Below are 16,752 nucleotides of genomic sequence, written 5' to 3' on the forward strand. Positions count from 1 at the left end.
GTCATCCTGCAAACATTTATATAGCATCTATTGCCACTCAATGTTTGTTATTAAGATCCAGGATTTTCAGTGCTGCCTCACCAAGCCAGGCGAAGGGTTTGAAACAAGTCACCTAATAAATACTGCAACTATTGAGAGAATCATCCTTCAAGGAGTTGAAATTAAGTTGCTGTTCCCTGTCAACGAAATGTTGAAACTAAAAAATTTGGCCTCAGAGTATTTCAATAATATACCAGAAAATAAATTATATACCAATGCCAAGTAAGGTAGTAGTAATACTGTTTCCATTAATAGCTGCATTTGTTGTGTAAATTACTTGCTGTCAGCCTTTTCTTCAACTAAGTAGCTATAACTAGAATATAACGCTTCTACTACAGTTGAGATGAAACATAATTCAACAAAACAGCAACAATATGTTACCCAACGTTATGATATCCAGTATATTGTTTTTTTCTTGAAGATTATATCCCACTGGGATTTTTTCCACGACATTCCATTTTTAAAAAAAGTAAATTTGATCATATTAAAATTAATATAAATTCAAAATACATAAGCTATGGGTGTCACAATGGATTGACAAAAAATATTGTCATTAGAGGTATCCACTAATTGCTGCACAGAGTACAAAATTAACAGTATATTGTGATTCATACAGCACTCAAAAGACTGTAGTAATTTCATTTTATCTCACAATGCTTACAAGATTCTCAAGAATTTACCTGTATGTCACAAGATTCTTGAGTGAAAAAATGCCATCCACAGTAGAAGTAGACACTAGTTCTGTACCACACTTGAGAAAGCTCTGCAAAGAACATTGTCAATTTTCCAAAGAAAAGTTTATTTGTGTTAAAACATTACAATTATACAGTGAAGTGCAGATTGCAGATTAATCAGTCAGACAATGAATTCTATACAAATAATATACCTTTTCTTTTGCACTTTTACATCATCTCCTGAATTATTTGTACTCTGTTTAAACGTTCATCATTAACAGCAATGCATTTAATTATATGATTAAATTATCTGAATAACACTTAACCATAACATTTATAAAAACTGGCAATAACATTTTAATTAATTATGTTTCATATTAGTATTCTGAAATATTCTTTTACGCCTCTTTGAAAAATAGTACCTACTACCAGTGCTATTAGAAGTGCTCTACAATAATTTTTGGACATTTTCTTTTTCTCATCAAGAAAAAGATTTCTTAAAGTAATTAAGAGCCACCAGCTCAGTAGAGCAAATTCAATTCTGCAATGTCATAAGCCTTTATATACAATTATGAGATATTCAGGTACAGTGGTATATGCCCAGCACCATTGTGGACACCAAGCACTATGCCAGCCACATCACAGCTACCAACAAAATTTCTGGATTGAACGACTACTCTCACTATTAGTGTTCAATGGTTATTCACCCAGCAAATTAAAACTTTGAAGTGGACTGAAGCTCTGTTACATTAAAGATGTATGTTGGGGTATGAAGCTTGCTCAGATAACTCATTTAATAGTGTTTTGCCTGCGATACACAAATATGTAAAATTTAGCTATCAATACGAATGCAGTTATAACTGTAGTGTGGATATTCTTAGTGCAGTTGTACATGAAAATCATTTATGGTACACTCTCTACCATAACTATACATGTAATTTCCAAATAAAATAGAGCACATTGTAGAAGTGTGCAAACCAGTTTAACCTCGTTGAATAAGATGGGGATAAAAAGTGGATTACAGTATGGTGTAACTGTGCTAAGCTGTTACAAAAGAAAACAGTAAAAATATAAGCAAAATAAATTTTCTGAAATGTGTCAATTTACAGTAATTTTGCCTTAACCTGTGCATATTGTTAATACATCTGATGAACACTTGCAGTGAGAATTCAACATCTACGTAGCAGGAGTCCAGTGTGTTATCTGCTTTCTGACCAGGATGATTTTCAGAAAGGCTTTAGTAAGTGATTAAGCCTTATAAAACGAAAATAATTAACATACTGATTGAAGTACAAGGCAAATATTGAGTCATAATGTTCTGCACATGGCAGTACGATCTACAATATCTTAAAGGTATCATAAAACACACATATTATAGTAAAACAGCAGCCCAAAGGAGCGGAGCACTACAATCCACCCTGCACCATTTATAACAGCTCAATTTCAATTTTGGTTGAAATGTACCATTTACATAAAAAAATCCAAATGACTGGATCACCCATACCATTGAATATTTAACTAATACATTTCAATCACGTTGTTATAGGAAGGGCAGGTGGAGAGATGAATGTGTTTTACTCAGCCTCTAAAACACTCAACTTTTTCTCCTAATTCACATACTTTCTGAAGTATCAGTTGTACTTGGTCCCTCTATCTATCACAATTATTTTTTTTTCAATGCATCTTGCTATTAGAAACATAGCTGATTGTTACAATGTATTTTGTAGTTATGCAGACTTTGATTCCAAAGAGGTCCTGCACAATAAATAAATAAGAGCATCAAAAGAATCTTTCGAAGCAGCAGTGCGACTAGTGATTAAATTATCTTGTACCTTTTGTGTTTTCTGGACTCAGCACAACAACAACGAAAACATAGCAAGTCAATGAAACAACTGAAAGAAAAAAATCTGTCAAAGACAACAGAAACTATCGTCTTTTTGTTGGTGATCTAAAATAATATTACTAGTTATACATTACAATGAAGTACCTTCAATCAGAAAGGCTTCTATGTAAAATAGACTTGCACATGCAACAGAAATGCATTCCTGGATACGTTTCTTCTTCAAATAAACTTTTTCTCTTATCCTGTACTTTGTGCTTCCTGTCAATGACGTGGTCGAATTAAGTCAAAATTCTGCTTCCAATGAGCACTGCATATTATTTTCACATTATTGCACGATACATTATTCCCAAAATTTTGGATTCACATAGCAAATAGTGATTTCAATAGCACATGGACTTTTAATATTTTTCTTTACAAGGCCTTCATAAAATATACCAACACAGTAGCACAAAAAGTACAGAGTGAAAAAGTATAGTGGACTACTCCACTAAATACTGATCACTTCTAACAGCACTGGTACAATAAACTTTATTTAGTTCTGATCTCTAGGTATGGAGTGTAATTTGAAACTAAAATACCTTTACTCCTATTGTCACACCAATATCCCATTTGTTAAACACAAAATGCAATTTTTGTCAGAGCTCCTAAAAATGTAGTCAAATGGGACGACACTAAACTTCAAATCAAATGACACACATGAAATTAACATCCATTTCAGCTGTCACTGCCAACACTTCATTCAGAAAGCATACAATATGTGAAAGCTTATACAGCAAATGCTGGAGTAATGTCCCAGGTTACCTGGCAACCACAACTTACAATGTTGTAGCTATTGCGAGTGCTGTGAACGTTCACATTGTAATAAACTCTTGGTAATCGTCTGCAATTATTAAACAGAGAAGGAAATGAAAGTTCTTTTCAGCAAACATACCACACAACTGCCGAATTTATCAGAGAACCTTTATATTGCACACAATATTGGAAAAGTCCGTGTTTTACTTGGGTATAAAATTGCAATCGATGTAACAGTTTGTGTAAGAAGTCTCACCAAACAACCTCTGACATATTTGGACTTAAATCTGAAGATCACACTGCCTGACACTTGTCCTATGATTAAAATAACTCAGCTCAAACTAAATACTTAAGAATTACATTATGCCAATCTTAAAGAACATATTTCCTTTTTTTTAAAAAAAAATGGCTCTAAATCTGAAAATCCTTTAATTTGTTGTTGTATCTTCTATTTCTTCTTCCCTCTTTTCGGCTTGGCTGGTGATTTTGCTGGGGTAGCGGCAGCCTTTTTCTTTGAAAGAAGAGACTTCTTCCCATCAAGAGCTTGAGCCCTCAGCTCTTCTTCCATGGCCTGATTTACTGTCTTTGTGATTGCTTTCTTCAGTTTCTGAGCTTCCTGTTGCTTTTGCTTTTTTGGTGTCACTGACTTAGCTGAAATATAAAAAAAAGGTTACATTATATGTACACTGTACATGTAAACATGGCAAAACACTGTGACAACTTATCCATATGCATCAGCTGTACTGTGCAATCAACAGTACAACAGGTTGACTACTGGAAATGATACATAAAATCTTCGGCAATGTTATGGGTAACACATCAACACCACAATTTCCAACGCAAACAACCACTTCTTATTAAAGACAACAATTCTTCATATTGAGTGATCTACAAGAATAGTTTAACTTCATTTTCCCCATCATCACATTATAAAGACAGCTGTCCAGGATGTGGAACAAGTTAATTATAAAACAAAGTCTGAATGCCAAAACCAAATTAATACTTATATATTGATAATGCACGGCTAAAATCTGCATGGATTTTGAATCAAGAATCGCTATGCCAACTCTTAGCAAATTGATGCACAAAAATCACTTACTAGGGTGCAATCTGTGGGAAATATATTAATCTTCTTTCTAACAGATTCTATTTCCTACCTGATAAAGCTATAATATATTAAGGTCTGCATTAAATTTATCAATTGCTCTTCAAGCCTTATTAACAAAACTTAAAAGCTATTACAATTATTTCAAGCAATCTTCACTAGTGTGTAAAATTGAATAAACAAATAGCAGCAATAAATTCTGAGCAATATGGCCATTCCAATTCGTTAGTCAGGCCAAACACAATTTGCCTAAAGTGTACCCAATGTAAAAACCAGGCTGTTTTGCTGTGTGATGTGGGCAATACATTTTTGTTGGTTGTAGTAAATCGGATGATTACGAACGGTAGCCTTTCAGAATCGCTGAATCTAACAATTTTTTCTGCACAAGATGTGAATTGACTTACATTGTTTTTAGTAAGGAGAGCAGGGGGAAAACCAAATGAGCTTGACCGACGGACCTGTAGTGAAGGCCATGGCCTAGGTCAGGCTGTAATGGGTGAATTTTGTTGAGAGTTGGCGAAGAAAACAAATGTCAACACAAAACTACAATTACTGTAATACACTCGTCACTGCAATAACCTATTTGTACGTTTTATTTCCGATTACGCTGAAAATTCTGATGATGTGTTTCAGTTATAATCTAACAGAACAAAATACCAGCTAACTTTATTTGTGAACCATATTCTGTTTGGTACTGACAACCAAATCACAGATGTCACAGCACTTCCTACAATTTGTTGTGCAAATTGTTACCAGCTGTGGCACATAACGAAAGGATTAGCTGCACCGTTGAGAGCAATTTTACCAAAAATCTTCACGAGTTATGTCAAAACAAATAACACAGCACAAAAATATAATTTCCAGCGTAAATACACACATTGACAGACTGTAGGCAATTGCCATGTACACTTCTGTTTGTTCATTTTTATACACTTCACTGATTCACTTTCAATTATATACAAAAGGTTTTTTTCCATTCCCTGTTGGTCCAGTATAATTCTCTTTGATCTCAAGTCCTTTCTTTATCTGATACTACCCCTTTCATAATTTGTTTGTTGATAGTGGTTTTCACAGTTTGTTTTGTCTACTTCCTGTTTATTAAGTTTGGCTGTTTTGTTTCCAAAACCTTCACAGTACTTTCATATCTTCTTAACATACCAACAAATTAATAAACAACTAAATGCCTGATGAAGGAACAGAAAACATATGACTTATGACAGGTGAATAAAAACATTAAGAAGTAAAATAATATGCGCGCTCTCTCTCTCTCTCTCTCTCTCTCTCTCTCTCTCTCTCTCTCTCTCTCTCTCTCACACACACACACACACACACACACACACACACACCTTAAAATACCAGAACGACAGGGAAAATTGTGTGTGTGTGTAAAACAAATAATAAGTGGATTTTTCCCTTACCAACCTGCAACCAAACCATACTTGTACAACCAGGTCTGGCTTAACATTTCCTCCATGTACGCAGACAGCACTTCTGCATGAAAGAAACTGAATGATGTAACATGGTAAATGTGGCCTAATGACCTCTAAAGTCATAATGTATATTTACTTCCGAATGAGAAAGTGTTGGGCAACGACATCCATCCCGAAAACACATTAACAGCAAAAAAGTGATGGATAGTGAGAAAGGGAGTCTGTGAAGGTGAGCTGTAGTAAAGCAGCCCCATAAATTTAGTATGAGAAATCTGATTTACTAGTAGAACATAGTGAATTTATCCAGTGGAAAAACGAATTGCGCGTAATGCTTTGGTATAGATGGGTGCATTAACAATTCAACACAAGAAAATTTTGCCGATGCAGATTTAGCACTGTAACAACGAAAAATACGGAAAAGAGGCAGGAGTGCAATAGGAATTAATATTATGGTGAGATCACCTGAGCAACAATATATGATACCCTGATGTACTATTCTCTTCGTGAACGCCTTTATTACAAAACTACAAAATCTCAAATGTGTGTCATGCCAATACTTCATTCCAATTTCCTAATTGACTAACATGATTTTTGGGGGGCAATATTTAGGTAGCAGGTACTTCTCGCACTTTTTTAAATATCTGATGTACGCTAATTTTGTCTCCTATAGGCCAAAACCAAAATCATGCATTATATTGGTTTTGAGTGTTGGTGGCTGAAGTTTCAAACTTAAAAATCAATTATAGTAAATAATAATAATAATAAACAAAAACAGTTTGCACCTTATTTATTGTTACCACATTTACAAATGTTAGGATATGAGATTCATAGTCATACTTCCATTCCAATGCAGGGGAGAGGGGCAGCTGTTACATGTTTGGTCTTCTGAAATTATGAAGACACAGGCCTACTGACTTTTTGCATACAAACTAAGAGAAAATCAAACATACCGAATGCCAATTACACTTTTATTGTTGGAAAAAAATGGAAACTACAAATCAGAGATTAATCAATAATAAGGCAGTAAACCAACAATGTAATTTATATAAGCCTTTAATCCGTATGAGGATTCTCTTCGATACGTAGTTTTTTATTACTCAACAACCTTGGTAATGTTCCTATGTAATCATCTGTTTCTCACACATTATCAGGAGGTCCTTAAGTTTTGCTTCTGTTATCACAAGTTTTTACCACATATTTCTTAGGAATAGTCATATTTGACAAAAATCTTTCTAAGGTTGCATCACCGAAAGCCCTTCAAAATTCTGTCTGATAAAACACTGAAAGAGGGTTTTTTTCCACAGTGGAGTATGCAAACATTGTTCACTGGATTTTGAGGATGTTTTTCTGGTAATTTTGAAGGCAAGAAAATTGTTATACAAATGGTTCAAATGGGACTTAACATCTGTGGTCACCAGTTCCTGTTATGCAGTATAGTGCACAGACAACGGGAGGACAAGGATTCCTCTTGCAAATTATAATGATGTGTTCTCATCCTTCTTCCCTATTAGAATGAATAAGCTCAAACAATTTCTGTGTTCCAAGTTTCAAAAAAATTGTGACAAACTGACTGTATGTTTACATGGTTCTTGCAGAGAGTGATACATACAGACACATCCATCTGATATCTTCACTTATCTAAGCCTTAGCAGTGCCACAATGTATTGATCAACATTAGTGATTTCAATATAATCTCTTTTACTAGTCGTCTCATAGCAGAGCTGCACTGATTTGACTGACTGAAATGTCAAATTACACTCTGTGAATTTTCTCAGGTAGAATATTTCATCAGAACGTTCCACACTAAACTGAGCTCTTAAATAATAAGCTAAAGTATTATAAATCACATGGTTATGTGCAAAGTAATGTAAATAATGACAAAATATGTGATTGTAACCATACACATTAAAATTTGTAAGGATGCCTAATTAATGTAAGTAGCACATTCATGTTTGCGCAAAGCAGTAACGACTTTTAACCCAGTTTCAAAAACCTAATGGGGCTTATTTGCTATTTTGGAGTTACAAAGTATAATCATTATGCACTTTTGTAGAGCTTGCATTTCTTCTTCCTACAGTACTGAGGCAGCTCTTTCAAGGTTGTGCCATAACAAAGAACAAAAAATATGAAAGCCATGCATTTAAGTCAAAACTGTGATTTTTGCACTTTAGTAGTTTTGGCATTTGATGGGCAATATGCACACAACCAGCACTGATATTTGCTAGAGATCTATCTGTTATGCAATACAACTTTTCTGAATTTATCTTGCAGTTGTAATTATTTTTAATGAAAATTACGGTAAATATGGACTGAACATAGATCACAGGCTACTTTACAGACAAAGGTCATCACAACCTCAGCACTGTGTTAATTTGAGGATAGTGAGCATTATCTTAACCAGAGAAGGATGAGGAGAGTAACTACCTATGTATGACCTGACTGTAAGAACCCTTCTGGCAAACATATGATGCATTTTATGGGCAGTATGAAAAATCTAAATCTTGATGGGATGGAAGTCTCATTTAATACAACTGCATTGCCCAAACAAATAACTCCTGTATTTAACCTTCTTCTGAAGATCAAAGATATCAGCTTATTATAATGCAATTTAACTGAACTGCCACAATGAGCCTAACTAGCTAAACAAGTTATGGCACTTGCATCTCAACATAAGATGGATTGTGACAAGGACAGTTTAACATGTGATTATTAATTAGTTTTCAAATTTTAATTAGGCATGGTTCACGAACAAGGAAATTAATATCAAGTTTTTCCTTCTAGAAAGACTTACATATACTTTAGATATTTAGCAAAGAACTCAGTGCCTTACTCAATTTTCTTTTAATATATGCACTATGCCTCTCCTCCAAAGAATTTCTATATGCAAGTAGCATTAATTATATTACATGTTTATGATTTATCTGGCTATGGCTAGTCAAAACATCATATTAACAATGGTATGAAAAATCCCAACACGCAACTAAAGTTTTTAGTGTAATTAGCCTCAAGTCATTTGGTCAAAAAAAGAGAATAATTCATCTTTGCTATTATAACACAAAAAGTAAAGTACTATTGAATTGTAACTATAGGAGGTCTCACACTACGTTCCACAAACTAACTACGCACTTCATGATCAACTACATCGTGTGGTTGTGACGATAATGGGAATAGTTGAAAACGACGCCGTTTTCAAAGGTGTTGAAGTTTTATTTGCGATTCACTTTGAGGTCATTGGTGCTGACACTAGGAAGAGAAATCGTACACTGACTTTTTGAAGGTATCGCGTCAACACACGCCAACCACGGGAAATGTAACGCAGGATGAATGGAATGAGATTTGAGTGCTGCTTCTTCGCAGTAACAATTCAGAAACAGACAATCCGCCACGTTACTCGATTGATTACTTTGTTGGAAAATCATACCCGGATCGTAACCGCTTATTGGAACGCTATAATAATACGAAATAGCAACGGAATCTACAGAGCTATTCATGAAACCGATGTAATTTGTAGTTACCGAGATTTACGTAAAACTGCTAGGCTTTACGATTGTATAAACTTGAAGCTTTAATTAAACAATTATTAATTACGTCTATTGTCTGAATTTAGACTAGTTCAATTTTCATGTAACCACCACGTCCACACCCATTCCAGTAGAATACCACTATATTCCATATTGCAATACGATATCACTGAATGAAACTTCTCTTTCTCGCAAGCCGAATAATTATCCGCGTCTGAGTTTGCACTAGAATAAATTGTTCCTTCTCACGTCCGCGGAGCACATCTGCTGAAAAGTTTTCATTCTGTACGAATAATGCCGCTAATTTTCATAACGTAAATATACGTGGCACCAGCAACCTAGCTTCGAATATTATGCATTACCAAGGGATAATTTTTTTTTTAAAGAAGCATTTTAAAATTTTTGCAACTTTCAAATGAGGCGCATAATTACATGAAACGCAATTGAAAAAGGGGGACGCGTTTTACGAATCCGTCTCCACTGGGTAACAATTTTAATCAACTGCAAAATATGAAATATTGTTGTTAACTACTTGCGTAACATTCATAAAATTCAAATTAATAACCATATTTTTGAATTGATATGCCACGATGGCAAATAAGTGTCTTACCTATCGGTATCTTATACACAATAAGTGCAAAAGTTATTTAACGGTTTATAGTTAATGGCTTCGTATTGTGAACCATACTTACTTGTGCGCTTTGTAACTCCACGCCCTTTCCCAGCCTTCTTCTTCGTTTTTGAGCCCTCTGGCACTTTAGCTTTGACCTTTAATTTACCCTGTGGCATTGTTTCCTTTCAGATGTAACACAAACACAAAGACACGTATATCCAACAACTTTTGTACACAAAAATATTCGAAGCAATACCTCCCACACTTCAAACCACCATACACATGTTTGTACGCCAAAAATAGCAAGTAACACAGGTTAGCCAACAGAGGGACGCTAAACACCAAAGATGTACGTATTGCAAACAAAGGCGGCCGTGGGTAACCAACCAGAAAACCAATAAAATATTTCGTCCCATAATTAAACTGACTATAAATTGGTACCAAACTTAGCAATAACTTAATTGTTCTATCATAGTGAAGACCACTTTGACCTGAAATAAAAAGAAATTTGGGAATCTCATTCCTAATTGCTGTTTATAAGGCGACACAGAATTTCCGGGTATCTGTTTGTTTCACATGGAAATGTGAACAAAACGTAGAAAATAAAATCTATTCAGCTATGTCAAATTAGTTTCAAGACAATTGCATTATTTCTCAGATATAAGAAAACTTGGCAAATGAAAGTACTAAACTCAAATGGATTACATCAGGAATCATAATCTCTAGTGCTACTAACAGCTCCACAGTGAGCTAATATCAAACAGAAATCGTAGATTTCGTTACGTATGTTAAATGCTACAAAGCCATATTCAGGGAAGTTGACTTCGTTGCTAAAAAATGGCAAATAATAGATTCATCCTCAAACGTAGAAGTACGACAAAAGCAGTGTGACCAGCTGTTCAGCCAGAATAAGTAGCTGAAGACAGAAGTCAAGAGATTCTGAAAATTAGATTTGAAAATGATATTACAGTAAACCCTGTTCAGATGCCCAAGAGCTTTAATGAATTCTTCTTAAATGTAGAAACATAACACACACACACACACACACACACACACACACACACACACACACATACATACAAAGATGGCGGTCCGTACAGAATTTTTAGTAAGTTGCTATCTGAAAAACGCCTATATTACGAATATAAAGTGCATTGTATGTAGTGAATGATTTTTAAAAGGTATTATTATGTTCAGTCTGCCAAAAATGGATCCATTCGAAGTGTGTGGTAGTATGCATGAAGGAAACGTAGTTTCTACATTAGAACAGGACTTATTGTGTGCAAAACAATATATAAGTAATCTGGAAACAGTGATAAATGAATTCTAACAAGAACAAAAAGTGGAAAATGAGCCATTTTTAGGACTAAAAAAGCTGGCGTGTGAAACAAAACGAAAAACGTTCTTCTACTGAAAACAGCGAACAAATATGAGCCGCTAGATAAAAATGAAGATACATTCTATCAGGGAAATAATAAAATGATTTCACGTCTCCAGAAGTTCCCAGAAGAAGCGAGAAAATACTAAACATTCGCGAAATCTTGCGCCAAGTGAGAAAAATAAGAATGCTGATATTTACATATTTTCAATTAGCCACGGAAAAGTCTTAGCATATGTTTTGGCCACTATTCAAACTAAACTAAAAGTAGGCTAACTGATTTTGCCCATCCTGGCGCACCTCTAAATGAAGTTATAAAAGACTGTGAAACAACAGCGACAAAAAGTTTCCAAATGTGTTATTACTGGGGGAGGAAACGATGTATATAGGAACGAAAGTATAAATGCAACCAGGAATCTAAGAGAATCTTTAGGAAAACTTATGCATTCTAATGTATATCTTGTAAGCATTCCACCCAGGCATGTATAAACAGGGAGATCGTCAACATAAACGGAAAACTCAGGAAGATATGTAGTTTTTCTCTAGTGTTATATTTATTGAAGCAACAGGCTCAGTGGTAGAACATTTCACAAAGCTTGGCCTGCCCTGAAACAACTATGGCAAACAAATTCTGTGCAAAGGAATATTAGAAAATATTAGCAGCACACAAGAACAGATACATAGACCTACACCACTGTCAATGAGGGAAGAGATAGAAGATACAGTACTGAATCCAGTAGCAGACTCAAAATAACCAGAAGGTGAAAGAACAGAAGAGGAAACATTGCACTGCCCTAAAAAGTATGGAAAAGCAATGTCATCACCAGCAGGAAAAAAAGCAGTGTCATCACCATCAGAAGAAGCTGTGTCATCACCTGCAGAAGAAGAAGATGTGACATCTGCAGGAAAAATGGAAAGTCCACATTCAACAGATGGGAAGAAATGTTTATCAAGCAACCCAAATAAAAGATTGTTGGACAGAAGAAAAGCTGAGCCTCCTTCACATCTCAACGATTTTTTATGTATGGACCTGAAGAAAAAGAAGGGACAACAGTAGCTAGTGTCAAGTGTCTCCTCCCTCCTGTCTCAAGGCAGATTCCAGTCGATTCTCAGTCAGATAACAACAGCACTAATAGAATAGAAAAGTAAGAGGAACGCATCTCTTTCTTCAATCACAATATAAGAGGCCGCTTAAACAAAACAGATCAACTTCTTATCAACATTAATGAAAAGGTTTGTATAAATAATGCTTAGATTTTGTGCTTAACTGTGCACCATGTTACTGATAAATGTGCCTTGCCATCCATAGTAAGTTATAGGTTAGTAACATACTACTGTACAGAAAGTAAAGACAAAGGTGGAGTAGCAATTCATGTGAAGAATAGTGTAGCATAGAAAGCAATAGATATTAAGAAATATTGTGTGGATCAACAATCTAAGGCATGTGCAACTGAGATAATAACTAATTTGTACACAATAATAGTGCTGGCTGTCTACTGGGCACCTTCAGTTGACATAAAACTTTTTTACATACAATGGAACTCCTGCTGTCAGTGTTACATGCAAAAGCATAGGATATTGTAGTTTTAGGTGATTTCAGTATAAACTTTATGAAAGAAGATAAGAATAAAATTGCCTTTGAGATTGTGATGACCTTATATAATCTGGTATCGGTAATAAACTTTCCAACAAGAATTACATCCAAGTCCCAAACTATGATAGATAACATTGTACATAGACATCAGAATTATACTGTCAGGCAGGTTATAAGTGGGCTTTCAGATCATTATGGACAAATTATCACTCTTTATGATGTTAATATGTCCAAAAAAACTATTTTCTCAATGAAAGTTCATGATAGTAGTGAATGAAGGGGCAAAAGAAACTTTGAACCATAGGTTGCAGCAAATGGATTGGTCTTCAGTATGTAGCCTTGATAATATTGACACCAAATTTAACTGTTTTATAAATGACTTCTGTGTTCTTTTTGAAGAAATATTTAAAAAGAAATGTGTAAGAAACAGAGCTTCCGATTTTGTAAGTAAGCCTTGGATTAAAAAAGGTATAAAACAGTCATGTAAAGCCAAAAGGGAAACTTATGCTGCAATAAGATTATCTAAAGACATAGAAAAAGGGGAACACTATACATAATACTGTAAGATTTTAAAGAAACTAAAACAGAATCAAAAGCCCTTTATTATGAGAAGAAAATAGATAATTCTAATAACAAAATAAAAACAATTTGGGGCATTGTAAAAAAAGAAACAGGAAGGGATACAACAAGCAAAGAAGATATAAACAAAATCAGATATGAAGGTATCCTAAGTAGATAAACCCAAAAGCATGGCTGAGATTTTTAATAAACACTTCCTATCAGTAACTCAAAAGATTGGTTGCAGGCCCAATGTTGATGAAGCCGTAACTCTGCATCAAACCGTATATTCAAACACAATTACAGAAATGGACCTTAATTCTGTCGCTGTAGATGAAATTCAAAAAATCATCATGATTCTAAAAAGTAAGAACTCTGCAGGGGTTGATAATATTTCTTGTAATTTATTGAAAGATTCTTGTGTGTGGATAAGGGACATTCTCTGTCATATTTTCAATGCTTCCCTTCAGAAAGGTGTTGTTCCCAGTAGACTCAAGTATGCCATTGTGAAGCCCTGTACAAAAAGGGCGATAAAACTGAATTAGCTAACTATCGACCTATCTCTCTGCTAACAGCTTTCTCTAAAATTCTTGAAAAGGTAATACATGTAAGAATTACTGATCATCTCATGAAGAATGGAGTTCTCAGCAAGAGCCACTCAACAGAAGATGCAATCTATGCACTTGCAGATGAAGTCCTAGCAACCCTTACTGAGAAAATGCTAGCACTAGGTGTCTTCTGTGATTTGTCTAAAGAATTTGACTGTATTGATCACCAATTTCTCTTGCAAATAGCAAAATTAGTGGGAATAAGTGGTGCTGCAGGCAATTAGCTACACTCGTATCTCCAAGACAGAAAACAACAAGTTGTCTTGAATAGATTGGGGGGAAGTATGTGATGTTTCCTCACATTCTGAATGGAGTTCCATTACATGTGGAGTGCCTCAATTCTTGGGCCACTATTATTCCTGATTTTTATAAATGATCTAACATTATGTACAGGCCTGCTGTGTAAATTTACATTATTTGCTGATAATACCACAATTTTTATGAGCAGTAGAACAGATAGTAATCTTGAGGAATCTATTACTCACATACTCTCAGATGTGGTTGAATGGTTCAAAGTGAATGGTCTCTCATTAAATTCCAGTAAGACCAGCTTTATTCAGTTCTGTACAAAAACAGAAAAAGAGAGAGAGGTGTGACATATGGTAATTGGCCAATAGAAAGAATGGAAACAACCAAATTTCTTTGAGTGCACATTGACAGGAAAGTGAACTGGTCTTCGCATATTATAGATCTCCGTAAGAGGCTTAGCTCTGCTACGTATGCTTTACAGGTTGTCACTACATGTGTTGAAGCTAACACTGCAAAAGTGGCGTTGTATTGTGTGTTGAAATGGGGACCTAGAAATGACAGAGTGGTTGCATCCCCTCCATAGCTCTCAGTGGTTCAGGACCCCACAACAGGCTATAGCAGTCCAGTCCACTCACCCCACCACCGCCCCACACTGAACCCAGGGTTATTGTGCGTTTCCTCCCCCCAGTGGACCCCCCCCCCCCTCCCCCCGGGAACATCTCATACCACAAGAGTGTAACCCCAAACGTTTGCGTGGTAGAGTAACTATGGTGTACGCATACGAGGAGACAGTGTTTGCATAGCCGTTGCCAACATAGTGTAACTGAGGCGGAATAAGTGAAAACAGCCCACATTTGCTGAGGCGGATAAAAAACCGCCAAAAAACTATCTGCAGGCTGGCCAGCACACCGGACCTCGACACTGATCTGCTGAGCGGATTTGTGCTGGGGACCAGCATGCCTTCCCACTTGCGACACAGTGCTTTAGACCGTGCGGCTAGCCAGCTCGGCACAAAGTGGCATACTACAGCTATTTTCACTCACTCATTGAATACAGCATTATTTTTTGGGGCCACCAGCCATTAGCAAGGAAAGTGTTCATTGCTCAGAAGCGAGCTTTAAGAGTTATATGTGGATTGCGCCCAAGAGGCTCATGTAGAAGCAGCTTTCGAAAACTTAAAATATACACAACTACATGCCAATACATTTTTTATCTCATGTGTTTTGTCTGTAAAACCATAGAGATAGTTCAACCGAACAGTAATTATCATAAGCATAACACACGGGTGAAAAATGACATACACAGCGAGCATGGAAATTTGAGATTGACGCGAAAGGTGACCACTACACTGGAACAAAACTCTTCAGTGCTCTTCCTTCTGAAATAAAGACAGAGATTCATGACAAGAGTAAGGTCAAGAAAGCACTAAAATACTTCTGCTAGAAAAAGCTTTTTACAGTCTAGATTAATTTTTAAGTACATAAATTGTAAAATTTTAATAATGCCACTAAGAATGTTATTTAACTTGAGCTCTGTATCTGTTTGTGCTATGCATTTGTTTTTTCCGTTGTGCTTTAGTGGTCCTAAGAAAATATGTGTAGTCTTTATTCTGGATTGCTGCTCAAAGAATTTACTGTATAAATTTTTATATAATTACATACTCAAATGTCTGTATAGGCTATAAGAATATCATATTGTATTTGCAAAAAAACTCACTCATTGCCCATCCTTGTGAACCCACACAGTTAGACCTAGGGAACACGATATAAAATCAACATACATGAGTTGTTCACTGACCAAATGCTCTTGTCGATCACAGAATATTCCAGTGATCATTTTACTCAAATATAAAGTGGATCATATCAGTCAAGTAAAGTCACTGATAGCATTTGATGTTAGAATCCAAACTGATTTCTTCCTTTTTTGAACACATCACTTATAGCAAAAAAAAATTGAATTTGTTTTGATTTACCGGTAATGTTTTCAGGTAGTTTAGGGAAGACGAACAGAAAAGTGATACGGCAATAATTCCCCATATCTTCTGTCAATCCCTTTTTCAATAATGGTTTTATCATGGTATATTTCGATAAATTTGGAAAACAAGTTGTTCAAAGGATTGGATTTTAATAATCGACAGTGGTAGTGATATGACATCGTACATATACTTGACTATAGGTGTGGCCATTTCACGCCACTCAGATGAGAGGTTTTTTTTTAAGACAACTTCCCACCTATCTTTGGGCGTTTTTTTCAGTTGTTTAAAGATGCTATAGTATAATTGACTGCCATATATATAAAGTGAGGCAGCTAAGTCATAACACCCCTTGTATCTCCCCAATCATAGTAGA

At 35.4% G+C, this 16,752-nt stretch overlaps 1 protein-coding gene across 1 annotated transcript; it reads right to left on the minus strand.

The window, feature by feature from the left end:
* Nucleotides 1-821: 821 nt before the first annotated feature.
* Nucleotides 822-10,326, minus strand: LOC124594139. The gene is made up of 2 exons (XM_047132530.1): nucleotides 10,097-10,326; nucleotides 822-3,999 (listed from the first exon to the last, which is right to left on the minus strand). The coding sequence occupies exons 1-2, from the start codon at nucleotides 10,191-10,193 to the stop codon at nucleotides 3,797-3,799; spliced, it is 300 nt and encodes a 99-aa protein (XP_046988486.1). The 5' UTR covers nucleotides 10,194-10,326; the 3' UTR covers nucleotides 822-3,796.
* Between the last annotated feature and the right edge of the window lie 6,426 nt (nucleotides 10,327-16,752).

Source organism: Schistocerca americana, chromosome 1 (genome assembly GCF_021461395.2).
Source record: "Schistocerca americana isolate TAMUIC-IGC-003095 chromosome 1, iqSchAmer2.1, whole genome shotgun sequence".
In the NCBI taxonomy this organism is placed as follows: domain Eukaryota; kingdom Metazoa; phylum Arthropoda; class Insecta; order Orthoptera; family Acrididae; genus Schistocerca; species Schistocerca americana.